This window comes from Ochotona princeps, chromosome 33 (assembly GCF_030435755.1).
Source record: "Ochotona princeps isolate mOchPri1 chromosome 33, mOchPri1.hap1, whole genome shotgun sequence".
NCBI lineage: Eukaryota > Metazoa > Chordata > Mammalia > Lagomorpha > Ochotonidae > Ochotona > Ochotona princeps.
The window spans coordinates 4,247,899-4,272,582 of NC_080864.1; the positions used below are offsets into that span (position 1 = coordinate 4,247,899).

Genomic DNA, 24,684 nt, shown 5'->3' on the forward strand with positions numbered 1-24,684 from the left:
ACTGGCCACTGGCCAGGGAGTGCCAAGGAAATGCCCTCCGCTGGGGTTCACAGCCCCCAAGAGCGGACATGGAGACGGAGCCCAGTCACGCGTCATACGGCCTGTGTCAGCCGTGACACTGTTTATTGAGGGCAACAGCCCTGGGGCCCACTCACTGGGCCTTTGGGGCCAGCCCTGCCTGGAGGGCAGGCCCAGGACAGTTCCAGGCAGGGCTCTGCACGGACACAGCCTGACCGAGACAACTGGCTGGCCTGGGGCGGGGGCGCTGGCTGGGCCAGTCCTTGGGTGGGCCACCCACCGGTCAGGCAGGACCCGGGGCCATCAGCACCTCCAGGAAGTGAGTGTTCTCAGGAGCTGCAGGGTGGGGGCTGGCCTGCGGGGCCACTGCGGGGCAAGCTGTGCACGGGGCCAGGGTCTGCAGAGGGACAGGCCGTGAGTGACCAGCAGCCCCGCCGTGCCAGCTCGCCTACACAGGCTCCATCTCCCGGTCTGGCTCCGGCTCCTCGTCGTCGTCGTCCTCCTCCTCATCCTCATCGCCGCAGGCCTTGTCCAGCGGGGCCTCCCCATCACGGGCCAGCTCCTCCACATGGGCCAGCATGTCAGCCATGAGCGCCTCTTCCAGCCGCTTCCGCACCTGCTGCACCAGCTCCTCCTGCTTCCTATTGACGCACGGGGGGTCACGAGGAGCCCCTCGAGGACCCCAGGCTCCTCCCAGCCACCAGCTGGGGGTCCCTCCCACGGCAGGACAGACAGCTCACAAGGTAGTAGCTAGGGACTGTGTTCGGGTCTGCCGCTTTGCCAGTGTTAGTGCCCCTTGCTCTCTGGCAACCACTGCGGGGGTCTCACCCCTTGCAAGCTGGGACCTGCCCCCCAGGCGCCTGGCCCTGCGTCCCCACTCTACCGGATGTCCTCGTCTGTCACCATGAAGGCCCTGCACAGGGGCTGTGTGGTGTTGAGCCACACGCCGGGATTCTTCTCCACAGCGGCTGAGAGCTGCCCGGTGACAGGCAGGGTGCTGGTGTGCAGGGCGCTGGCGATAGCCGACAGCAGCGTCTCATCCGTGCAGCCGGGCCCCACCCCTGCGGGGTACAGGCACGTGGCACGCTCCGCCCTCGCGCAGGCCCCACCCCCGGTCAAGGGCAGGCCCCCCAGCCTTACCCTGCAAGCCCTTGGGCAAGTCCATGGTCTTCACCAGCTCCTCCGCGATGTCGAAGGCATTCAGGCCGCTCAACTTCTTCTCCCAGAAGAGCTGCCGGGCAGGGGCACACAGGGCCGGCGTGAGCACAGCAGGCGCCCGGCCCCTGGCCCCGCTCCACCTCCCCGTGCGCCCGGCCCAGCTCACTTGGCGCGGCTGCTCTACGGCCTTCTGCGGGTCGCTCTTGACCTTGTTGCTTGGGTGATTAGTGATCTTGGTCACCGGCTGCTTGAAGATGGACGCCGTCTGCCGCACGGGTAGCGCCGTGTTCAGGTCGGGCTTACCCTGTGGAGACGAGGTGCTGCAGTGCGGCGCGAGGGACGCGAGGGGTGCAAGGGGCGCGCGGTGCACCTTGGCCAGGGCCTCTCCTCGGCTGCCGGGCATCCCTTGCCCCATGGGCCCTCTGGGACGCCTTGCGTTCCCGCAGGCCAGCACGGCGGGCAGCGGGCACTCCCAGGCCAGGGGTCCCTGCTCCACCCAGCCGTGACGTCGCGTGCGCCCACCTTGACCTGGTTGGCCGAGTCGTAGCGCACACGCTGGCGGCTCTTGGTCACCTTGCTCAGCAGCATCTTGCCAGTGCGGAAGTCGAAGGTGCTGAGGTCCACGGAGCCGCCCAGGTAGCGCGCCAGCTGCGGCTTGCTGCGGAACTTCTTGCCGCTGGGGCTGCGGGCACAGTTCGGGGGGTCGGCGGCCGCTCCAGTGTGTGCACCCCACCCCAGGAGGTCTCCCCATGGTCGGCACACCCGGACACTGGGGCCGGCACTGTGCACATATTAAGCCTCTGCCTGCGCATCCCCATGGTCGGGAGGGAGTTCCCCGAGATCACATCCCGGCTCCACTTCCCAGCCACCTTCCTGCTGATGCACCTGGGAAAGCAGCGGGGGACCTGGGGGCCCTACATCCACAAGGAGGAGCCACCCCAGCCCCAGCTGCTGTGGCCATTTGCGGGGAGTGAACCAGCAGATGGAAGACGGCTCACAACTTTCTAAACCTCAGCCTTTCAAAACCTGTGTCCGCACAAACAGGTAGGCTGCGGCCGCTCGGCCCGGGGTCCCTGGACCTGTGTGGGGTATGGAGGGACATACCCGCAAGGGACACGCCCTGGGTGGGGTGGGGTCCAAGGACAGGAAAACCCACAGGGACAGCAAGGCACTGAGGTGGTCGGCGCTGCAGGACTGTTGCAGCCACTTGGGGGAAGTAACCCGGAATATGCAAATCTTTGAAACAGGCGCCAAAACAAAAAACAAAAAACAAAAAAACCCAAAACACCGCCCCCCTGTTTGGCTATTCTAATTGGCAGGGCAGGGAGCGGTGAGAGAGGGCCAGGGCTGGACATTGTACAGGGCACCCACAGCCGAGCCTGACACACATGGGACCGACAGTGCCTTCCCGGGCCGGGGGAAGGGGAGCGGGCCGGGGGAAGGGGAGCGGGATGCTGGCTTTCCCAGTGCGCTACAATGTTATGGAACATCTGGACAGCGTGGAGATTGCCACATGGGCAAAACAATGTCATGCAGATCTGTACTGAATTACGATGCCCTTAGTGTTTTCCTGAGCGGAAAAACAAGTGTTGAGACCACACCTGCAAAAGAGGGCCTGCTGCTGGCACTGGGGGCAGGGGGTGGTAACAGGTCTTGGAAAGCGGCCATCGGCACCCCAGCCAGCTCTCCTGGGGTCCACATGGCCCCCCCCAGTGTGTGGGCTCTGCCCTGCTGTCCCGGGGTCCACACGGCCCCCACAGTGTGTGGGCTTTGCGCTCTGCCCTGCTCTCCCGGGGTCACGTGGATGTACAGTTCAGGGGTCTGCTGCGCCACACAGCAACCCCTCCCAGAGCCTTGCGGACAGACAGCTATCACTGTCACGGGCCAGCAGGTGTGTCAGACAAAGGAGACATGACACGTGGCGCGCGAGAAGGAAGGAAGCAGGTGGCTTGCGGGGGAGACAGAGCACGGAGGGCGGGAGGCTCCGGGGGGACGCACCAAGGGGCGCACACGCGTCCCAGAACACAGCTCCGCAGTCCAGGCGACTGGGGGTCCCCTAAGGACCACAGGCACCCCGCCGCTTCGCATACTAGAGAAGTCCTGGGGACGCCCAGATCACCCGGGAGGATGGGGTGTGACCCTTGTTCCTGCAAAGCACGCGTACCCCACACCACCACGTGCGGGTGCCGAGAGGGGACCCTCACACGAGAAGGGAGAGGGGCGCGTGGGGCACAGCCAAGCCAGCCACAAGAGAACAAGCAGGGACAAACGCGGGGTCAGTGGCCGACAGCTTGGTGGGGAGGCTTCGAGCGGGGACCCCACTGCCAGCCCCACGTGTGTGCGCGCGCGGGGGGGGGGGGGCAGATGCTCATCCCTTTCAGGTTAGGGGCGCAGTTCTCCAAGCAGCCGCGCCTCAGGGAGTCCAAAAAACAAGCACTTGGGGGAAAGAGACGCTGAGAAAGCGGAACCCCGCATTTTCAGGGACGCCCCCGCTCCCTGGCCGTGCCCCCCACCACCCCTGCACCTCGCTGGCGCGCAAGCGCGCGCGACCGAGGGCTACTCAAGGGCAGGCCCAGTTCCCCCCACGCCACCCTGGCCTCCCGGCGGCGTCCAGGCGCCCGTCGCGTGCGTCTCCAGGGGACCCCCACCACCATCCCCGTGCACCCCACACCCCGTCCCCGGGGCCACAAAGGCCGCGCGCACGCGCGCGTGCCAGGCGCGGCGCCGGCACCACGCGGGGCGCGCACGAGCACGCAGCACGCACGCACGACGCAGGCTCGGGGCCCGGCGCGAGGGGGCCGCCGGGAGGCGCCCGTTGTGGGGGTGGGGCGCGCGCATTCACCTATAGTAAAAGACATCCCTGTGGCCGGCCGACAGCCCCGACCTTCTGGGCACTTCTTCCCTCTCCCAGCCCTGCGGGAGCGCCGGGCACTCCCACCTCTTCCGCTCCATCGCGCCCGGCTCCTCCGGCCAACGCCGCCGCGCCGACCCCCCGCTCGCCGCCTCCGCACGCTTCGAGTCGCTTCGCTCGCCGCCCGCCGCCCGAGCCGCGGCTGTTCCGGCCCGCGGGCGCCCGCCCTCCGCCCCCAGCCGGGCGCGCGCGCCGGCTCTGCCGCCCTGCCGGCCCCCTCCCCGCACGCGCCAGCCCCGCTCGGGGGGCCGCTCCGCCCACCCGGCCGGCCGCGCGGGGCGCCGAGCTGCGCAGGCGCGGCGTGGCCCCGCCCCTGCCGGCCCGCGCAGCGGACCCCGCCCCGCGCCCTAGGCCACGCCCCTCCAGACTCGCGGCCGGCGCTGCTGACCCGGCCCCCTAGGCCACGCCCCTGCCTGCACGACCAGCCCAGGCCCCGCCCACCGGCCCGGATTCAGAGCTGCGCAGGCGCGGCACAGGCTCCGCTCTGGATTTCGGGTCGCGCAGCCGCCGCTCTAAGCTCCGCCCCGCGCCTGCAAGCCCCGCCCACCGCCCACGACGCCTGCGCACTCGGCTCCCCCCCAGCGGTGCGTCCTACAGCGCCCGCCCGGGTTGCCATGTCGGCCCTGGGTCCCATGCCCGCCTCGGTCCCGCTGACACCTTCGGGGCCCCGTCCGGCGGGGCTGGCTGGTGCGGCGAGCGGCCTCCAGGACCAGGAGGGACTGGGAGGGCCGGGCCATGCCCTCTCAGGTCAGCTGTGCCTTGCAGGATCTCCGTGCACAACTCAGCAGCACCCACCTCGGGGTCCTGGCCCGTGCCCGCGCAGGTGCCATGCTGTGAGGTCCCTGCACCCGCGTGGGGGCCCCCACACACAGGCCATCCCTCGCTCTCTCTGATTAGGGCCAGGGCGCTGCGCCCCAGCTTCCCGCCCCACACTTGGGTTTACTGTCAGGTGCAGGAACCGCGCAGGACTTGGTCCTTCGGGAAGGGGCCTCCCTCGGGGGTCCCCCCTGCCCTGCCCTGCCCTGCCCACGGAACGACAGGCACACACGACAGGACTGGGTCAGCCAGTTTAATAGCAGCCGCCATTCAGCGTGGGCCTCTCCCCCGTCCTCCTCCACAGTCTTCCAGGGCTGAGGTCACTCCTGGACACAGCACGCTGGCAGGGGGCACCTGGGGAGACAGCAGCAAACAGGAGCATGAGAGCTGGGCTGGGCCTGGGGTGCAGGAAGGAGACAGACCCCGACACCCAGACCCAAACGGTCCCAGTGTGCCCTGGCACGGCGGGTTAACCCACCACACTCCCATGTGGGTTCCGGTTCGCGTCCCGGCTGTGGAGGACATAACCCCTCACTGCCCTCACTCACCGGCGTCACTCGTCCTTCTTGAACTTGCCGTTGATGTAGGGCACCCAGTCGAGGATCAGCCGCCAGTCAGTGGCCCACACCAGCCCCACGCCGCCCACAGCACCCCACATGCCGGCCGTGGGCATCCTGTGCCAAGTGGACAACACAACGTGGTCAGGTCCACCTCGCCAGCAGGGACACTGAAAACCAGAAACGTGTCCCTGCCTGGTAGCGGCCAGACCAGTTGCATCCCACGGGGCCGGCGGGGAACAGGGTCACGGGAGTGAAGGACAGATGCCGGGCCCTGAGGACCCCTGACCGCTGGCGGGGTGCACGCCGGCGCATAGCGGGGTGAGGGCCCGGCACCAGCCCTGGGGGAGCCGCACCCACGCGGGAGGTCTTGGGGATTCCACCAGTGGCCCGGAGACCCGTCCCCCCAACGCAAAATCGGGACAGGTGTAAAATTCTGGGGTGCCGTACCTGCTGGCCCAGGCGCTAAGCTCCCCCACAGGGCGAGTCTGACCCGCACACCCCCAGGCTGCGTTCACTGCTCTGATGGGCGCAGAAGGGCCCGCCTGCGCAGTCACCACGGCCCAGGCGCCAGGCACCCTCAAACCGCAGTCCGCGGGTTGGGTCCCAGGCCTGCGCCCAGCGTGGCCACCGGGCCGGGGGTCAGCGGCACCGTCCGCGTGGGTGCCACTGGAGGACGCTGCCGGGGAGCCCAAGTCCCGTCCGGCGGTCTCCCCACGCGCGCGCCCGCTCCTCACCAGTTCTTGGCCAGCTGCAGGTAGCGTGGGCCCAGAATGCGGGTCAGCATCGCGGGCCGCGTCTACACCCTCAGGGTCACCCCGCCGGGCGGTGCGACCACAGGACGCACGCGCAGGCCTCGGTTCCTTGCGCGACTTCCGGGGAAGACCGAGGGCGGAGACCATGGCGGCGGGGCGTGGCGAGCGCGCGTGCGCCCCGCGCTCAGTGGGCTGGGAACCGGCCGGAGCCCAGCTGAGCTCCTGCAGGAGGGTCTCCCTGGTCCCGGTGCACGTCCAGCCCCCGTCGCCCTGGCGGTGAACGGGCCGGGAACCGACCGGAGCCGAGCTGAACTGCAGGCGGGGCTACCCGGCCCTGGTGCATGTCTAGTCCCCGTCGCCCTGGGGGTCAGGTGGCCGGGAACAGGTCGAGGCCACGCGGAGCCGCAGCCGGAGGGGGACTCCACAGCCCCGGCCCGCGTCCAGCCCTGCACCCGACGGCTTTGCAGGCGCACTGGGACCGTCCTGCGTGTTACCCCTTATGCAAAGGCAGAGTGGACCAGCACGACCTGTGTGGGCCAGTCCAGGGCCTAGGAGAGGCCTGGCAGCCATGGGCACCTGCAGCTTGACACCCCACATGCATGCAGGGGGTCCGGCTGATCCCGGGTCCCTAAGCCTGGGCTGCGGCCAGCAGTGGAAAGCAAGACACGGACGCAGTTTATACAAAATCGCTTTGTTGCTTGGAAACGGGCCGACAGAAGCGAGACGGCGACGGAGGCCACCTCCCTGCTAGGTCCCTTCTACATTAAAAAAAAAAAAAAAAACTAAGTTTCTTTATTTTCCTTAAAAAAAAAAAATACTATGATAGGCACAGGCGCTGGCGGCCCCGCGGCACGGCCTCCTCTCCGCGGCGCCGTAAGGCATCTTGTTCGCGGCTGCAGCTCCGGGCACGGGGGGCCGGGCCGCGGCACCCCGACCCGCTCGGTCCTTCACAGGTGCCCCGCGGGGTGGTGGGCCTCGCTCAGGCCCGGATGGGCGGCCGGGTGCACCATGGCGGCGGCGTCTGCAACCACAGCGGACACCTTCTCCTCCTCTCTCCGCTTCAGGCACGCTGCTTTGGGGTTCAGGTTCCGCTCTGGGGAGGGGGGGAGATCACTGTGGGGGGCGGGCTCCCTGGGGGCACGGGGAGGGGGCCTGCGCCTGCAGAGGCGGCCTCAGAGGGGCCGCCGGGCCGGGGCCGGGGCCTACCTCGCACCTGCTGCTCCAGGCCCAGGATGACCTGCACGGCCTGCTGCAGGATCAGCAGTTTGGTCTGCGCCTTGTCCGACTTGAGGTGCAGCTGGCACATGCGCCCCAGCTCCCGGAAGGCCTCGTTAATGTCGCGCACGCGCACCCGTTCCCGCGCGTTATTAGCCATGCGCCTCTCCCGGTCCCTCAGGTCTTTCTCTTCCAGGGACAGCACCTCGTCCACACTGCTGGGTCACAGCGCAGGCCTCAGTTAGTCGGGGGGGACGACGTGGGCGTGCCGGACACCCGCGGCCGTGCGCGTGTGTGAAGGGTGCATGCCCTTAGAAGAGGCCGTGACCATGGGGGACACGGGGCATGAGAGCTGGTGGTCGCTGGCCAACGCGGGGCCGGGGGGCCTCAATGCTATCACACCCCACCCCACCCCGACGACCTTCCGGCTCAGAGCAGGGGCGCTGCGGGAGAGGCTCTGTTGGATCCTGGTCATGGGGGGCGGACGGCACCTGCCCTGGGCTCTTTTCTAAGACCCTCCTGGCTGGGGCGGCGGCTCTCGGGTCTCCCAGCGGGAAGGACCCCTCCAAGGCCTGCACCTACCCTGTGCCCCTCACCCCTGCCTGCCTGATTTCCTGTGCCCCCCAGGCCTGAGTGGCCAGAGCCTGGGTCAAGCGCGCAGACCAAACTGGCATGGGACCTGATGCCCCAAGTCGCCAGGGCGCCGGGGGGCAGCCCTGGCCTGGGCCGATCCTGGTGCGTGGACAGCAAGTGCGAGGTGGGGCGGGCCGCCGGTGGGGAGCAGAGCAGAGGAGGTTGGGCGCGGGGGCAAAGAAGCAGAGCAGAGGAGGCAGCGGCGGGCAGGCCCCAGTCCCTCCCACGCCAGGAGCCCGGGAGATAGCGGAGGGGCGACCCGGCTGCAGCCCCAGCAGCCACAGGGCGGCAGGAGGGTTAACAGGCCACACGGGACAGCGGGAGACGGGGAGGTTAGAGAAGCAACTGCCAGCAGGGAGGGGAGCCGAGGCCCCTCTGGGGTGGGGCCCCTAAGCCTGCGGGGAGCGCCCAGAGGGGCGCGAGCGGAGCGGCGCTGCGGGCTGTGGGCCGGCGCCCCACTGACCTCGCACCTGCTGCTCCAGGTCCAGGATGACGGCCACGGCCTGGTGCAGGATCAGCAGTTTGGTCTGGGGCTTCTCGCTGCTCAGGTGCAGCTGGCACATGCGCCCCAGCTCCTTAAAAGCCTCATTGATGTCGCGCACGCGGAGACGCTCCCGCGCGTTATTGGCCACACGGCGCTCCTTCTCCCGCTCGGCCTTCTGCTCTGGGGGCAGAAGGTCGTCGTCCTCCTCCTCGCCTGGGCTACGGGGAGGGCCGGGGCCGGAGGGAGGCGGTGAGGCGGGCAGGGGGTGCGCAGGGGGGGGGCGCGCGGGGTGGGCGGCGGGCAGGGGCGGGGCTGGCACCTGCTGCGGGCGCGCGCCTGCAGCTCCTTGCGCTCCTCCTCCGAGTGGCCGGCCACCGACGTGTTCTCCTCGTCCTCCTCGGCCTCCCGCTTGATCTCGCTGCCGCCCGCCACGCCGCCCACTCGCCCGTGTCCTGCAAGGGCCCCCCCACCGGTGGTCGCTCCAGGGACACTCCCCGGGAAGCCTGGCACAGAGCACACCCCAGGGTCGGCTGGGCGGCCATCCCCAGGCTGCTGTGGCCACTGGGAGCTGAACCAGCGGCTAGCTCTGTCCCTTCCCTTCCCTTCCCTCCCCTCCCTCTCACTCTTTCAAACACATAAATATGCAATCTTTTTAGGACAGCGCGACGGATGCGGGAAATGGGGGAGCCCCCTGAGGAAGCGCCCCGGGGAGCCTGGCCGCAGTCCCGGCTCCAGGCTGTGGACACTGGGGAGTCACAGCAAAGCCGTTTCTCCTCACAAAAAACCAAAGGGAACCGGGAAGGCTGCGGCCCTCACGGCCAGGGCTCCCAGGGAGCCAGCAGGGGGCGCCCGCGGCCCAGGAACCCGCCTGTAGGCTCCTGGGGTGATCTTCCACATCCCCAAGTCCTGAGAGCACCCCAATTCCTGACAGCACCCTGTGCGAATGCCTCTCCACCAGGCCGGCAGCTCCTGCAGGCTCCTGGGGTGACCATCCGCACCCCCAATTTCCAACAGCACCCTGTGGGAGTGTTCTCCCACCAGGCCAGCAGCTCCTGCAGGCTCATATGGCGACCATCCGCACCCCCAATTCCTACAGCAGCCTGTGGGAATGCCGTGGCAAGCCTGGCTCCCTGCTTGGGGGCCACGAGGGCAGGAGGCACACAAGTACACACACACAAGGCTCAGGTCAGGGCAGCCAGCGCACACAGTGAGAGGCCAGCACCTCGCAGAGCAGGGCTGCCCAGGAAGCTGGCAGCCTGGGCAACAGCCATGTGGCCAGCCCGGATGACGGGGCTTGGGGGGGATCCTCCCCACAGTGCCCAGCCTGGCCCCTCGGTCACTGACTCACCACTGTAGGTATCGGGAAGCGAACTGGGCTGGCTGGGGAGGGACGCGTGCCCATGCAGGAGGCTGGCACTGCCCACGAGGCCGTCCTCAGAGTGGCCACCTCCCACCTGACGACGGACAGTGGGCACATCAGGGTGGCACAGAGCCCCGCCACTCCTCATCCCACCCCCACCTCCACCTGCGACCCATGCTCACCAGGCCCGCGAAGCCAGGGGCCAGTGTTCCGTGGCTGGGCATCAGCCCGTGCCCGTCGCTGGCCGTGCCCACGGCGTGGCTGCGCAGCACATGAATGGCCTCGTCCAAGTGGTCTTCCACCTTGTTCTGCTGCAGGGGAGGGGCAATAGCAGTGAGGTGCCCGTACAGGTGGGCCTGCACCCCTCCCACAGCTGCATGGGGCAGGCAGGCAGGCAGCTCACCAGGCCATGCAGGCCCCCATCGTAGGTGGGCGATAAGGCACCAGCGGCTCCTGCTGCAGGCCACTGCGGCGTCCCTGCGTGGCAAGGAGGGTGAGTGGGACCAAGTGAAGGAATGGGCCTTCCAGAACCCTGGGATCCTCAGAAGGGTGGGGCCCATGCAGCTGCCAGGATGTGGGCATGCGCCCCCGGGTCCCCAACCTTGGGTTACACAGCTACTGGGCCAGGGTGCCTCATCCAGGGGACCACCCCCCCAGCACAGCCCAGGGTACAGTGTACAGACCTGCCAGGCCCTGCGGCGAGCCCACAGGCGGGGAGGGGCTGGAGAAGTTACTGTTCCCATGGTCCGGGGAGTAGATCTGCGAGGGAGGACAGGCAGGAGCAGACGGCAGGTCAGGACTGGCCACACAGGTCCAGGTCACAGCCCGATCCAGCCTGGCCCCCAGCCTCACCGATGCCAGTGCCTTCCCAAGGGCGTCCCCGGAGCTGCTGGCCGTGGTCCCTCGGGAGCCTGCAAGGAGGAGGCCCCAGCTGAGGTTGGACACCCCTGGCCGGCCCCAGGGTCAGACCTGAGCAAGTCCCCTCTTGGAGCCTCGGTCTCCCAGCTGTGCAAGGACAAGGGCACCACCACCCTGGAGCCCAGCGAGACGCCCCTGGCGGGGATGGCTGTACCCATGAGGCTGTCGGCCGTGCTGACGGGGGGCGTGTGACTGGCAACGCTGCCATAGGTGGCTGGGGTTGCCCCGGGAAAGGTGGGTGCTGCTGGGAGCGGGATCCCACCGTCCACCTCAGCTCCATGCAGCTGGTAACCCTGGAGGGGGGATGGACAGGTTCAAATGGGGGCCACCCCAGCACCCCCTCCCCCAGTCCCCAGCCTGACCTGGCCTACCATGCGCTCCTGCTGCTGCAGGCCACCAAAGGTGCCACCACTACCCGTCGGGAGGGGCAGGGGGGATGAGGCCCCGCCCAGCATGGGCCCGAAGCCCGCCGGGGCTGAGGGGCTCCAGAGCTCAGAGGAGGAGTGCAGGCTGCTGTCTGCAGGGAGAACAGGGTGAGGGGTGGGCAGCCAGGGACTTCCAGCCCCACCCTGCCCCGCCCATGTACCTGCCACGAAGAAGGGGGCAGGGTAGGCACTGCTGGGGGTCTTGGCAGCTGGGTAGGCGGAGGCGTCCCTGCCATAGTCATCACCAGAGCTAGGGGGGTACACCTGGGGGAGGGGAAGGCATGGTCAGGGCAGCCCCACCCCCTTGCAAGAGGTGCATGGCTCCTCAGCCAAAACCCTGGGCAGCCTGCCTGCATTCCCACATGGGCCAGGGGCTCTTCCCACCCAGCCTGGCCCAACCCAGCCTAGCCTGCCTGCTCCCCCAGGTGGACCTCGGGCTCTGCCCAGCCGAGCCCTGCCTTGCCTCCTCCCTGACACCGGCCTGGGGCTCTGGCCTGCTCATGGAGACCCTAGGCCTCAGGGCCAGCGAGCCAAAGAAGCTGCTGGCCCAGAGGAGGGGTTCCAAGACCAGCAACCCCTCAGCGCCCGGGTCGGGGCAGATGATGCCCCACACGGCACCGTGGTGGGTGGGCCTGACTGGGGGACCTCAGTAGCTGGTCTCTCCAAAACCGAGGCCATCTTATCCTGATGGAGGCCTCTGTGTCCTGACCCAACCTCCCAGCTCCATGTGACAGGAGTGGGGGAGCCTGAGGTGTGGGAGGGAGACCCTGCCAGCCCAGGCAGGGGTAGGGGTAGGATGCGGTAGGGAGTGCAAGCCCTCCCTGGCGCAAGATGCCCCCCATGGGCCCCGTGCCACAGCAGCGCACACCGCCTGGGGCCCCCGATGTCTGCTACTCACAGAGGAGGGGAGACCAGGCGGAACTTTCCGGATTTTCTTGGGCTGTGGGTCTGCAGAAGGAAGGTGAGCATGGCCAGGCAGCCCCGCTGGCCCCCGCATGGGGACCGAGCCCCAGATCCACCAAAGGCCCAAGGGACAGGGACCCAGCACCCACAGGGCAGACCTGATGTAGCTCCTAGCACGACATAGGCAACCCGTGGTGGACAGCTCACAGGCCTCTCTCTCACACACCCCCATTTGAATGACCCACAGGCACACCCCCCACACACACACACCCATGCGGATCACCCACAGTGGTCAGCTCACAGGCCCCTCTGTCTGTCTGTCTGTCTCTCTCCCACACACACACACCCATGTGGATCACCCACAGTGGTCAGCTCACAGGCCCCTCTGTCTGTCTGTCTCTCTCTTACACACACATTCCCATGTGGATGACCCACGGTGGTCAGCTCACAGGCCCCTCTCTCTCTCTTACACACACCCAGTGGCTGACCCACAGCAGTTCACATGACACCTAGGCACAAGCAACAGGGCTAGGTTGATCCGGTTCTGGCCCCTGCCGACACACGCCCTGGGAGCCAGCAGGCCCCCGCCCACCCGTGTCAGAGACCTACATGGAGCTCCTGGCTTCAGCCCATCCCAGCCCCAGCCTCAGGATGGGAGAGTTCTGACTGCTGCCTGCTCACAGCCCTCCCACCGGCCACTCACCCAGGCCGCCGTCTGCGGCTCTCCGCCGGGAGTTGCTGGGGTAGGAGGCGTAGAACTGGGCGCCAGCCTTGACATCCGAGGGAGACAGCGGCCCGGGACTGCCGAGGGCCAGCTCACCGGACAGGAAGCTGGTCTGGGGGTGGGAGATGGGCAGTGGGGGACAGCTTGAGCGGCAGGCAGAGGGACAGGCCATGAATCCAAGCCCACAGGGGCAGGCAGGAGACAGACCCCAGGGTGCCTCACCTGAGCCAGGCTGCCGACAGTCACGTCTCTCCCAAAAGACGGGTAGGCACCCCGCTCACCACCCTTGCCTGTGAGACAAAGGGGTCACCATGACAGGTACAGAGCACCAGCCATGCGGTGGGAGATGGGGCCCCCTGGCTCCGCTCAGAGCCTGAGCTAGGAGCTGACGGGAGCCGTCTGGCCTGGAACCGAACCCTCCACTCCCCTATTTCCTCAATTCCACCAAAACAACTTGAGCCAGGCCCAGGAAGCGCACGCCGTTACTGCCTGCACTCAGTTCCTCTCCACACTGTAGTGACCCTGAAGGAGGTGGCTGGAGGCACAGCCTGGCCAGCTCCACCCCGGGGCACAACTGGGCACCGGCCACTGCCGAGCAGGCCTGGCCACACCTGTGTGGGAACTGGCCATTCAGCCCTGCTGCTCTGGGCAGGAAGTGCTAGGCAAGGGGGCAGAGCGAGAAGGTGCAGCCAGAAGGGCCTCCTCTGCAGGTGCAGGGCCTCACCCCAACCCCCTGCGTGGGTGGACCCTGTCAGCCAGTCACATGGGGGACATGTTGACTCCCCCCAGCAAGTGCTGGGACCCCAGCACATAGCCCCGCCCCACGCCAAAGTCAAGGTCACCCAGCCACGGGCCCCAGCCTCTCAAGGCTATCCTCAGCTACTGGAACCCACCACGGCCACTTCCTGCCCAGCTTCAGCGGGCTTGCCCATCATGTAGATGTGTGGACAGCAGGGCCTGGCAGGGACACTGAGTCATGGAGGGACCTCACTCACCGCCCAGCGCGGGTCCCAGGAATGTGGATGAAGAGAGGCCGCCGGGGGAGTCAGCGAAGTGGGCACCCTCGCTATAGGTCTGGAGAGACAGTGGAGGGTGAGGGGGCTGGCAGCTGACCACCCCGTGTCCTGGGACATCCCCAGCCCTGGGTCCCCGCCTCACCCGGCCAGGGTCGAAGGAGGAGCTCTGCTCGCCGGCGACCCAGGAGCCTGAGCTGGGCCGCTCCTCGAGACCTGCAGGGCAGGGGATGGGACCAGGTCACGCTCAGCGTGCCAGCGGAGGGGCTGCCGGCTCGGATGGAACATGTCCTGGCTGCAGCAGGGTCCCCACCCTCCACGGGCAGCCTGCAGGGAGGCCCCCTGGGCTGAGGCCAGCCGCCTGGGCCACCTGAGTAAGGGTTCTTGGGCAGCCGAGGACCTCGTCCCGCGGGCGGAGGCAGGGTGGGGCCTTATCTCGGGCAACAGACTCCTGTGTCCCCCTAACCTCACCCAGGCCAGGCAGGGCTGGGGACCTCCCCGCCCAGACCCTACCATGCAGGCCAAGGGTGGCCACATCCACCTGCCACCAGCCGTGGCAAGGGGGTGACCCTGACCACCTGTAACCCCAGTCTGCCCCTCCCTGTCTGGCTGGGTCCTTCTAGTTCTTGGCTTCTGTGTTAATCATGTCCCCCCAGAAAACTGGTGTTTAATTGGCACCAAATGTGCATAACTGCGTATTAATCCCACCACCTCATGAATATTCACGACGCCCTATCTTGCTTTTCTGCAGCAAAACTTTCTTGTGCGGCTGCTGCATGGGGCTGGGGTGGGCGGCGGAGAACTCCCGTAATTGGCCAGCACCCTCACTGGGCTTGGGGTGTCTGTACCTCAAGACCTGGGCTCTATACCTCCTGAGCTCCGTGTCTGTTCCAGGTGCCTCGGGGAGAGTGGCCAGGACCCTCTAGGACAAGCAGGGACCCCCCCAGGTCCCTGCCAGGCTCCCTCTGCGCCTACCCCCTGTGAACTCAGTCTGCCTGCCTGCCCATGAGCTGGTGACACATGGGGCTCCCCTGGCATCCCCAAACAGCCCTGGTTCACAAATACCCCGCCCCCACACCACTAAGAGTTATTAAAGCCCCAGTTAGTTACGCACGTTAACAGCCCACTCATGAATACTCAAGATGCCCAACTGTAACGAAAGTGCCCTGAGAGACACTGCTGACGGATGAGCCGCCAACCTTTATAAACATGGGGGGGGCTGCACAGGGCACTGGGGGTGCCGCCTCCTCGAGGCCACTCCACTGAGGCCCAACAGGAGTGGGGTATGCCCCAAGGTTTCCCCTGAGCCCCATCAGACTGCAGTCACTCACTGCCTGTTTGCAAATCAAGATTTATTAGCACACAGCCACACCTACGCACCTAGCGTGAGCAGGGACACTGCCAGGCTAGCCTGTGCCAGGACAGACCCCATGCCAATAGGCTCCGGTCACAGCAACGCTACACATCTCGGGTAAGAGACAGCTTCCTCCACTCCCTCCCGTGGTTCCGTGGCCACCTCCAGTTCCCCCTTCTATCCTCTCCTGTAGCTCCACAGCCCCCAGCTCCCCCACCCTCTCCTGTGGCTCTGTGGCCCGAGTTCCCCCACCCTCTCCTGTGGCTCTGTGGCCCCAGCTTCCCCACCCTCTCCTGTGGCTCCGTGGCCCCAGCTCCCCCACCCTCTCCTGTGGCTCCGTGGCCCCAGCTCCCCACCCTCTCCTGTGGCTCCGTGGCCCCAGCTCCCCACCCTCTCCTGTGGCTCCGTGGCCCCAGCTCCCCCACCCTCTCCTGTGGCTCCGTGGCCCCAGCTCCCCCACCCTCTCCTGTGGCTCCGTGGCCCCAGCTCCCCCACCCTCTCCTGTGGTTCCGTGGCCCCAGCTCCCCCACCCTCTCCTGTGGCTCCATGGCCCCAGTTCCTCCCTCCACACCCATGCCATGGCTCCACGACCCCCAGATGATCCTCCACCTCCCATGGCTCCACTGCCCCAGTTCCTCATCCCGTAGCTTCGTGGCAACCAGTCCCCCCTCTACCCGCTCCTGGGGCTGTTCCTCCACCTCTTCCCGTGACTCCATGGCCTCAAGCTCCCCCTCCACCTCCTCCCACAGCTCTGTGGACACAAGATCCAGACAAGTTTACTCCCCTGACCTCTCCACCACACGCAACAAGCAGGTGAACCTGGTTCCATGCTGGCTTGTCCAGATCCATTCCCCAGGGCTGCCTTGACTGCCCTTTGCAGCTTACCAGGCACAGGACTAGGTTGTAGGAGGACATTGTGACCGTAGAAGGTCAGTGAGCACAGGATTACAGTTGGTTGGATAATATTTGGAAGAGAACAACCAAATGGCTACCTTTTGTATACCTTATTGGATATCATGTGCATAAGAACAGTTGAGCGGACAGTATGTATATGAGAACACCTGACAAGACAAAAGAGTTCCAAACAAAAGCATTGATGGTTTTGTGGATGAGCTCAATACTTCCTCCCTTATCCTGTATGGCCCTCAGTGTATAAAGTTTGATGCCTCTAATAAACTACAGCTTTGACCATCAATCAGGGTCCACGTGTGTTATTATCGGTTCCGTGCACCAAGTCCATCGCTGTGGGACAGCGACACTAGGTGCCCATGCAGCCACACACACATGGCTGTCCCCAGGACGGGAAGCATGGGGTCTCCAGTGACCTGGGCAGTTGAGCCAGCAGGCGGTGGCAGCTCCACAAGCTCAGGTGGCTCTCCCAGCGATTAGTGGCCACACCACAACCCCAGCACCTGCCTGTCCTCCTGACAGGCACAGGTGTCCATCCGCTGGTCACTCCCCACACGCCATGAGGGCGGCAGGGACCCGAGAACTCCCAGCACCCCACACTGCCTCCGGGGCCCATGGGTGCAGGAGCTAGAACTCAGGGAGCCCCCAGGGTGGGCGCTGCCACAAGCTTTGCCAGACTGCCCCACGAGGCCTGCTCCGTCGGGGCGCCCAACCGGCGGGGACACAGTGACTCGAGCAGTGGCCTGCTCAGGAGTCAGGACTATGTGCTCACTGCCTCTGCAACCTCGGCTCTCGGCAAAGCTCCCCATTCCAGCGCAGCCTGCCTAGGCGCCACCTGAGCTGGGCCCGGATGCAAACCAGCCCAGCACCAGCCACTGGGACACGGGAGTCAGGTGGCCACTGAGGGGCAGGGGCTGCTCCGACACTTGACCCACAAGGAGGAGCTGGTGTTTGGCACAGCTGTCAAGCAGGCCCTCCTTGTCCAAAGGCCTGGGTTCAATTCCCAGCCCCACTCCTGACCCAGGCCTGGGAGAGCAGCAGGCAGGGCTCCCCAGGCTTGGGTCCTTGCACCCAAGGGGGAGAGCCCGTCTCTGTGCCTCCTGCATCAGTGAAAAACTGCAGAGGACAGAGGGCCAGGATGGAGGACCAGGGCCTGAGGGAGGCAGCCTCCTGTGACAGGCTGCCTCGCCCACATCCCTGGGGAGGCTAGCCGCCTGCCCTGACAGGCATCGCAAGCAAGGGCGAGCAAGGGCAGCTGAGCCCAGGGGACCTGGACTCTGCTTTGCCTGAGGCGATGAGGGGCGTTCCCACAGGCGGGTTGGGATTGGGGCAGGGCGGGCACACAATGCCCACAGTTCGCATGGGATCCTCCCCCTGCCCCAGCCTCAGCGTCCACACCCAGCTCCCGGGGCACCAGTGGGGACACACACAGCCTGGAGCAACCCACCCTGCCCCCAGGGGCACAATCCACACAGCTGAGAGCACAAGTCTACAGGGCGGACCAGAGCCCAGGGCTGGGAAGGGCGGAACCCTCAGCCCCATGCCACTTGGGGCAGTCAGTGCAGCCACAACCACTCTTGTCCACAGATGCCCAGAAATGTGGTGGGGTAACCGTGCAGACCCAGCTCGGAATGTGGAGACCTCAAAATGTTCCTGGAACACGTGGAGGCCTGAGCTGTATCCGGTGCCGCCTCCACCTGCAGCAGCACCCCCATACGGGCGCCAGTTCAAGTCCCAGCTGCTCCACTTTCCAACAGGCTAACGCTCCTGGGAGACAGCAGAGGACAGCCCCAGTGTTGGGGCCCCTGCACCCACAGGGGAGACCCGGATGGAGCTCCCAGCTCCTGGCTTGGGCCTGGGTCCAGCCCTGGCTGTCACGGCCACGTGAGGAATGAATCGGTGGCTGGAAGTTGTCAGCCACACACATACAAAGCAACAGGAAGGCCCGTGTAGACGACAGACCGACGCCTGCCGGGGGACACTGAGCTCATGCGTGGTCAGTGACCCTGTCACGCGTGCTGGGGGACACAGAGCTCACGCGTGGCCAGCGGCCCTGTCACACCTGCCGGGGGACACTGAGCTCACGTGTGGCCAGCGGCCCTGTCACGCCTGCTGAGGGACACTGAGCTCACGCGTGGCCAGCGGCCCTGTCACGCGTGCTGGGGGACACTGAGCTCACGCGTGGCCAGCGGCCCTGTAACGCCTGCCGGGGGACACTGAGCTCACGTGTGGCCAGCGGCCCTGTCACGCCTGCTGGGGGACACTGAGCTCACGTGTGGCCAGCGGACCCCAACTACGGCATACACACTACTTCCTGTGGCCTTCTCCCCGCCCCACAGGGTCTTGGCGGCCTGGGCTCTGCATGCCACCTCCTCCAGGAAGCCCCAGGGCCTGACGCCCATGAGGCCGGGAAGCACCAAGCTCTCGGTTCCCGGGCCTGTTTCCGGGGGGCCATGGGGATTTCCATGCCCCGGGAACGGCCACTTCCTCAGGCCAAGGGGAAGGCCAGCATGGGACAGCAGGGCAGCCTCCGGGGGTGGGGCTGTGTCAGCCTACACCACCCTCACTCCTTCCTAAGTCCAAACAGGAGCCTGGCACACCACCCTGAGGCCTCAGGTCTGAAGAGGCCGCGTGCTCCACAGAGACCCCCCCACACACACACCCTGACCCCGGCCACACTCCACAAAATAAGCTGCACCCCGGGGCCCAGGCCAAGAGGGACGCCATCTGGTCGCTGCCTCCACAGTCCCAGAACCCACTGCCCGGCCTTCCACACCCACCCAAGCCAGCTCAGTAGACAGCGTGCCACACACAAGCCATGGCCTACCTGCACCTGCAAACTGTGCGCCAGCCAGGGAGGTGGCCCGGCCCTTGCCGCCGGCCACGGGCAGCGGGAACATCTGTACAGAGGGCAACAGAGTGGGATGCTGAGGGAGGCAGGCAGCAGGAACAGAGCCTATTGAGCTCGGCAGCGCTGTGGACCCTTGCCCACCCCCACCATGGGTCTTTGGGGCGGTGGCAGCCCCCTCAGGGCCTGCTGGCACCATCTCCTCCTTTCCCTTCCTAGGACACGCACACACTCAGCTTGAGAACCAGGCCCTTGCATTGGACAGCAGTCTCACAGCCTGCCCGGCCCCAGGAGAGGGCTGAGGGCAACAGCGGGACAGCTGGGGCACCCTCACCCCCTCACCCCAGCAACGACAAGGCCAGCTGTGACGGGCTGTGCCCCCAGCCCGCGACCCCCACGTCCCCCCTCTAAGGGAGTTGGCAGGGGTTATCTCATGGGCCACCCCTCTCATCCAAAGGCCAAATGTGAAGAGGCCTGCTCGCCCCTTGGGGAGGGGACCGGTTCAGGGGGCCCCAGGAGGCCCCAGGAGGCCCGGATCCCCGCAGGCCACCAAGGGCCAAGCTGACGTGGCTCCTGGAGGTGGCGGGGCGCTGGGCCGTGTCCTGCGGGTGTAGGGGCCTCGTGATCGGCCACAAGCTCCGTCCCTCCTCTCGGAGACGGGCCCCAGGCCCCCGCACGTGGGCAGCTTTGACACCCGGGGGCCCAGCCCGGCCCTCAATCCTTGGGTGGGGAGGGGAGCCCAGGCCCACAAAGGCTCTCCCACAAGGGGCAGAGCCACAGCAGCAGGGGCAAGGGCCCCTCCCAGTCTCGGGGTCCCCCAGCTGTAATCCTAAACAGGGCAGGGAGATATTTGAGGGGGGCAGGCAAAGGGTTCAGGCCTGGGGGGGTCATGGAGACTGGACCTAGATGCCCCCCGGGGGCCCCCAAAGCCGCTCGTTCCAGCCCAGTAGCCCATGACCTGTCAGTTTAACAAAAACCACCCAACTGCACCCCTGGCTACTCAGCCGGGGAGGCAAAAATAAAACGGGGCTTAAAATACCCGCACGGCCGCGGCCTTCCGGAGGGCTGCCGGCCCGTTTCGGTTTGGGGACCTTGTTTGTGACAGGCCTAGGGCTGTTGAAAGTGCCCTCCTGGTGCTAGGGTGGCAGTGGGGGACCCGCAGGTGCTCCCTGTTCCCACAGCTTGCCCAGGCCCTGCCAGGGCTCCTAGGGGATGCCTGGTCCAGAGGCAGAGCCAGCAGAGCGCTAGACACTCCGTGTACCAGTCACAGACCAAGTGACTGATCGACGGTGCCCACTGCACAGCTCCTAAGGCCAAGGCTCCCATCCGCTCGCCCAGCCCCACATTCACGGGGAAGCAGGCAGCCCTAGGCCTCCGGCACCCACCGTGTTGCTGGAAGGAAACCCCACACCAGGGCAGGCATTACAGGGCGACATGTAAAGCCTGCATCCCATATGGGTGCTGGTTCGCGTCCAGGCTGCTCCACCTCCCATCCTGCTTGTGGCCTGGGAAAGCAGCAGAGGATGGCCCAAGTGCTGGAGTCCCCAACCCCATGGTGGCGACCCAGATGGAGCTCGACTTTCCCAGGCCCAGCCCTGGCTGCTGTGGCCATTTGGGGGCGCAAACCAGCAGACAGAAGACCCATCCAACCATCCAGCTCTGCCTTTCCAACAGACAAACCCCAACATCAACATAACACACCGCCAGGGGAGTGTCAGCCTGCCCACTAGGGGTACCCCAACTCCAGGGCCCACTTCTGCCAGGGGAGTGTCAGCCTGCCCACTGGGGGTACCCCAACTCCAGGGTCCACTTCTGCCAGGGGTGTCAGCCTGCCTACTGGGGGTACCCCAACTCCAGGGTCCCATCCATCCTGCCAGGGGTGTCAGCCTGCCCACTGGGGGTACCCCAACTCCAGGACAAGGAGAGGTGCCCACTCACCGCACTGAAGTCCAGCAGGTCGCTGAGTTCCTTGTCCGAGCCCACAGGCGCCATCCCCTGTGGCTGGTTCATTCTCCAGCGGCTGCAGCAGGCTCAAGGGCCAGAGCACGGTCCTGTGGGGTTCCCAGCTGGGAGGACGCAGGGAGAGCCGTTGCCAGACACATAGGGGGACAAGGAAAGAGCAGAGGCCTGAGACAGGGCCCCCGGGGGAAGCCAGCAGACCCCTTCTGAGAGGCCCACTGGGGGATCTCAACCCCCTCCCAACTCCAGGCTTCCCAGGCCCTACCCCCAGGAGGGGGTGGGACACCCCCACGCCCAATAGTTGTCAGAGTGCCTTAAAGGCCCGTTCACCCCGAAACCCACAGCGAAGAGAACAGGAGCCAGAAAGAGGCCCCTCCCAGCCGCAGGCCTTGGTGGGGGAGGGGGCCAGGCGCTGCACGCCCCTCCCCCTCAAGAACCAGCCCCTACTCAGAAAGCAGGCCAAGTACCAGGCCAGGACTTCCACAGCAACTTAGCAAGCGGCCCCTTCCCCCACCCATCCTCAGCCCAGGGATTCCCCGCCTGGTCCCTGGGGCTCCATCCAAGGGGGGATCCACCTGCTGGCCCACCCGGGGCCGGACGCCACCAAGCCCCCCCTCCATCCAGCTGCGACGGCTGTGGGGGACCCCGAGAGTCAGGGAGACCCCTATGCTCAGGGCCCCGAGAAAACACCTCTCCCCCCCACAACCGGCACCCTGTCTTTGTTTGCCAAACTGCAGCCCCGGCGCGCCCCCCTGAGCGCCCAGGCTCCCGAGTGGGGGGGGGCACGCGCCAAACCGCCAGCTTTCGGAGTCGCCCGAAACCGCACTTGTGTGTGTGTGTGTGTGTGTGTGTGTGTGGCGGCCGAAACCGACTCCCCAGGGCCCACCGAGCAGCGGGGGAGGCTGGGAACAGGCAAGGTGGGGGGAGGGAGGTGCCGAGACACCCCCTCCTAGCGGGGGGCTCGGGGGCGCCACCCCCAGCCGGTGCAGGCGGCGCGGCCCGGAGCTCTTTGAAGCTGGGGAGTGCGGCCGCCACCGCGCATTAACGCGCAGCAGATGTTCCGGCTCCCCCCTTACACACACCCCACCCCGCAAAACCTCGACCCCCCGACCCCCGGCTCCGGTTCCCCTGCATCGGGCGGGCGGCCTCGCGCCCAACTCCTTCCCCCACAAACAAAAGGACGCCACCACCCCGTCCCCGTCGGGCGGCTCAGAAGGCCCCCCCCCTTCTCCAAACTCCAGCTCCTCTTGAGCAAGGGGGGAGGGGGCCGCCGAGGCTGGCTCCCCCCAGGCCGCCCCGGGTCCCAGCCGGGCTTGTTGGGGTGCGCAGGGGGGCCTCGGTCGGGCGCACCCGCAGCCAGGCCTCACTCAGCCTGGGGCGCCACAAACTTTTCTCCAAGTGCCGGGGCGCCCCCCCCCACTCCACCTCTCCACGTCGCCGCCCCGCTCCACGCGGAAAGTTAAAGAGAACAATGACCCGGGTTCTCCGTCCTCCCCATCCCACGCACACACACACGCACGCACACACACACCCCAAGTCCCGCGCGCGCCCGACAGCGCACCCCGAAAGTGAGGTTCGCGCCCCCACCCCGCCGCACCGGCACCCCGCTCCCTGCGCTCCCGGGCGCGCGCGCCTTTACCTGCGGGGCGCGGCCGGGCTGGCGGCGGCATGAACGCGGGGCCTTCCCCCTCCACGGAGCCCGCCAGCCAGCCAGCCAGCCAGCCACCCCCGGACGGACAAAGGGGCGCCTCTCCGGGGGGCGCCCCCCGCCTCACCGGCGGCGCCACCGGCACGAGGGTGGCCCGTGCGCGCGCGGGGGGCACGGCTGCCCTGCCGCTGGAGCGCGCGGCCCGGGAGGCCCGGGAAGGGCCGGGGCGGCGGCGACGGCGTGTGCGCCCAGCGCCCGCCGAGCCCGTTCCCCCGCGCGTCGGCTCCGGCTCGCCCGAGGCCCGCTACGCCCGCGGCCGCCGCCGCTGCCTCATCTTCCTGCGGCGGGAGACATGTTCCGCCCCCCGCCCCGCGCGCACAGGCCACGCCCCGCGCGCACAGGCCACGCCCCCGTCTGCGCGCCGCGGCCACGCCCCGACACGCCCGCGGGCCGCGTCGCAGATCCTTCCGCCGCGCGGTCCCCCCCCAAACCCCGCTCCCCGCACCCCTTCCCCGCGCCGCCCCGCGACCCTGCCGCGCGCGCACAGGAGGAGCCCCACCCCAGCAACCCCCCCCCCCAAAAAAGCTTGACGGGGACCCCCGGTCCGCAGGCCGCGAGGAGGGCAGAGGGACTATCTGTCCTTCGCGGATGTGCATGCGGTAACATAACATCCCGGCCCCCTTTTACGCCAACGGGACGGCCCAGTAGATTGAAAGATAAGGCGGCGTGGCGGTGACCAATGGGAAAGTGGAAACCTAGGACTGGCACGGCGTCGGGCCAATCGGCGGCAAGGACCCGCCTCCTCCCAGGCAGAGGAGGGACTCTGCGACGAGCGAGAGGCCGCGAGACGCGAGGGGGTGGGGATTTGCAGTTTGATTGTTAGGTTTCGGTGGCCGCCCGCGAGGTTTGTGCCGCGAGGTTGGTTCTGCGTTCCCGGCTCTCTCCCTCGGCGCCCAGGGCTGCGAGCGGGCGTTTATCAGACCCATTGCCCGGACGGGGACGCCGAGGCCCGCCGCGTGGGCTCGTCCTGCTCGAATCTCAGTCTAACGGCCTGTGAAATGCAAGCATAGAAAATGCAACGCGGGGTCTCCTGCGTTTTCGGGGTTCCCGGAGCAGTAACAGAAGCAGGGGCGCAGGTTCAGGTCCTGGCTGAGACATTTTGCGTGTGCGCGTGAGAGGCCCCGGTGGCCCTTGCTTCCCGCGAATGGAGAATCTGTCTTTCAGATCCAGTGAAAATAAAGCTTTAAAGCAAATTGTAGCGAATGCAGAGTACGCACGGGGTTCACGGGCCACCTCTACCGGCACACACCCTGCACTCCCGGCTATGCACCGGAGTGGGGCTGAGTGACCGCCAGGAGCCCAGGCCACGGACACACGCGTGAACACGTGTGAGCTGTGTGCATACACAGCGTTACAGATACACACGTGCCCACATGCACCCCTTGGGAGCAGGGAACCCCTCCTCCTGCAATCTGCACGAGGTAGGGTCTTGGGGTGTGGTTTAAACTCCTCATCCCATCCCACCCCACAGAGACCTTGAACCTCTGGGTGCCTGGCCCCCTTCAACACCCCTGGGCCTCCCGCCACCCCCCAGCCCTGCCCACTCAGTCCCCAGTCCACCTTGTGGTGGCGAACCCTTCCGCACTGCGCCCCAGCTAGGGGCCAGCTGTCCTGGGGTGGCCCTTGGGTCAGCGTGGGAGGCCCAGAGCCACCCAGGGCCCCACGGAGGGCCAGGCACACCCTGGGCACTGGCCACAAGCCCCCATTGTGCTCTGGGAGGCCTTCCTGGGGCTGAGTCATCCTCAGGCCGCCCCACCCACCCACCCACCTGCCTTTAGCCTTTCTTCCCCCGCCACTCCCAAGTGCCCTGGCCTGGCACCTGGACCCTGGGCTAGTGGGAAAACCCAGAGGAGGGCCAAGGAAGCTTCCAGAAAACAGACACAGCCAGAGGGCAGACCCCCCAAGGATGCAGGAAGGTTGGGTGGGTGGTGGCCAGGGGCTTTGGGGGCCTCCCTCCAGCTGCCCTTGCCACCTGTCTTTCACTCAATTGCCTTCCCCCAAGCTCCCAGGCCTGGC

At 67.0% G+C, this 24,684-nt stretch overlaps 4 protein-coding genes across 12 annotated transcripts; 1 reads left to right on the top strand and 3 right to left on the bottom strand.

Annotated features, from left to right (window-relative positions):
- Nucleotides 1–466: 466 nt before the first annotated feature.
- MBD3 (methyl-CpG binding domain protein 3) lies at nt 467–4,357 on the bottom strand. 2 transcript variants are annotated; one of them, XM_058657740.1, is made up of 6 exons: nt 4,019–4,357; nt 1,699–1,858; nt 1,343–1,480; nt 1,159–1,249; nt 902–1,079; nt 467–659 (listed from the first exon to the last, which is right to left on the bottom strand). In XM_058657740.1, the coding sequence occupies exons 1-6, from the start codon at nt 4,126–4,128 to the stop codon at nt 467–469; spliced, it is 870 nt and encodes a 289-aa protein (XP_058513723.1). In that variant the 5' UTR covers nt 4,129–4,357. The 2 variants fall into 2 exon arrangements, with proteins under 2 accessions (XP_058513723.1, XP_058513724.1); XM_058657741.1 differs by having other exon boundaries at nt 4,115–4,353.
- A 784-nt stretch (nt 4,358–5,141) lies between these two features.
- LOC101533286 (cytochrome b-c1 complex subunit 10) lies at nt 5,142–6,336 on the bottom strand. Its single transcript, XM_004595645.3, has 3 exons — nt 6,198–6,336; nt 5,452–5,577; nt 5,142–5,257 (listed from the first exon to the last, which is right to left on the bottom strand). Exons 1-2 carry the CDS (start codon nt 6,245–6,247, stop codon nt 5,457–5,459), a joined length of 171 nt encoding a protein of 56 aa, XP_004595702.2. The 5' UTR covers nt 6,248–6,336; the 3' UTR covers nt 5,142–5,257; nt 5,452–5,456.
- A 659-nt stretch (nt 6,337–6,995) lies between these two features.
- On the bottom strand, nt 6,996–22,669 carry TCF3 (transcription factor 3). Of its 8 annotated transcripts, XM_058657846.1 has the most exons (19): nt 22,600–22,669; nt 20,940–21,067; nt 18,981–19,053; nt 14,036–14,106; nt 13,873–13,951; nt 13,100–13,167; nt 12,857–12,989; nt 12,149–12,198; nt 11,412–11,514; nt 11,197–11,342; nt 10,980–11,118; nt 10,760–10,818; nt 10,591–10,666; nt 10,311–10,384; nt 10,090–10,218; nt 9,896–10,001; nt 8,867–8,999; nt 8,527–8,765; nt 6,996–7,308 (listed from the first exon to the last, which is right to left on the bottom strand). In XM_058657846.1, exons 2-19 carry the CDS (start codon nt 21,009–21,011, stop codon nt 7,163–7,165), a joined length of 1,896 nt encoding a protein of 631 aa, XP_058513829.1. In that variant the 5' UTR covers nt 21,012–21,067; nt 22,600–22,669; the 3' UTR covers nt 6,996–7,162. The 8 variants fall into 8 exon arrangements, with proteins under 8 accessions (XP_058513829.1, XP_058513830.1, XP_058513833.1 ...); XM_058657847.1 differs by lacking the exon at nt 22,600–22,669 and having other exon boundaries at nt 10,090–10,215; nt 20,940–21,137; XM_058657850.1 differs by lacking the exons at nt 8,527–8,765; nt 22,600–22,669 and adding an exon at nt 7,422–7,645 and having other exon boundaries at nt 20,940–21,132.
- Nucleotides 22,629–23,198, top strand: LOC131478412 (atherin-like). The gene has a single exon (XM_058657638.1). It carries the CDS (start codon nt 22,629–22,631, stop codon nt 23,196–23,198), a length of 570 nt encoding a protein of 189 aa, XP_058513621.1.
- The last annotated feature ends 1,486 nt before the right edge of the window (nt 23,199–24,684 follow it).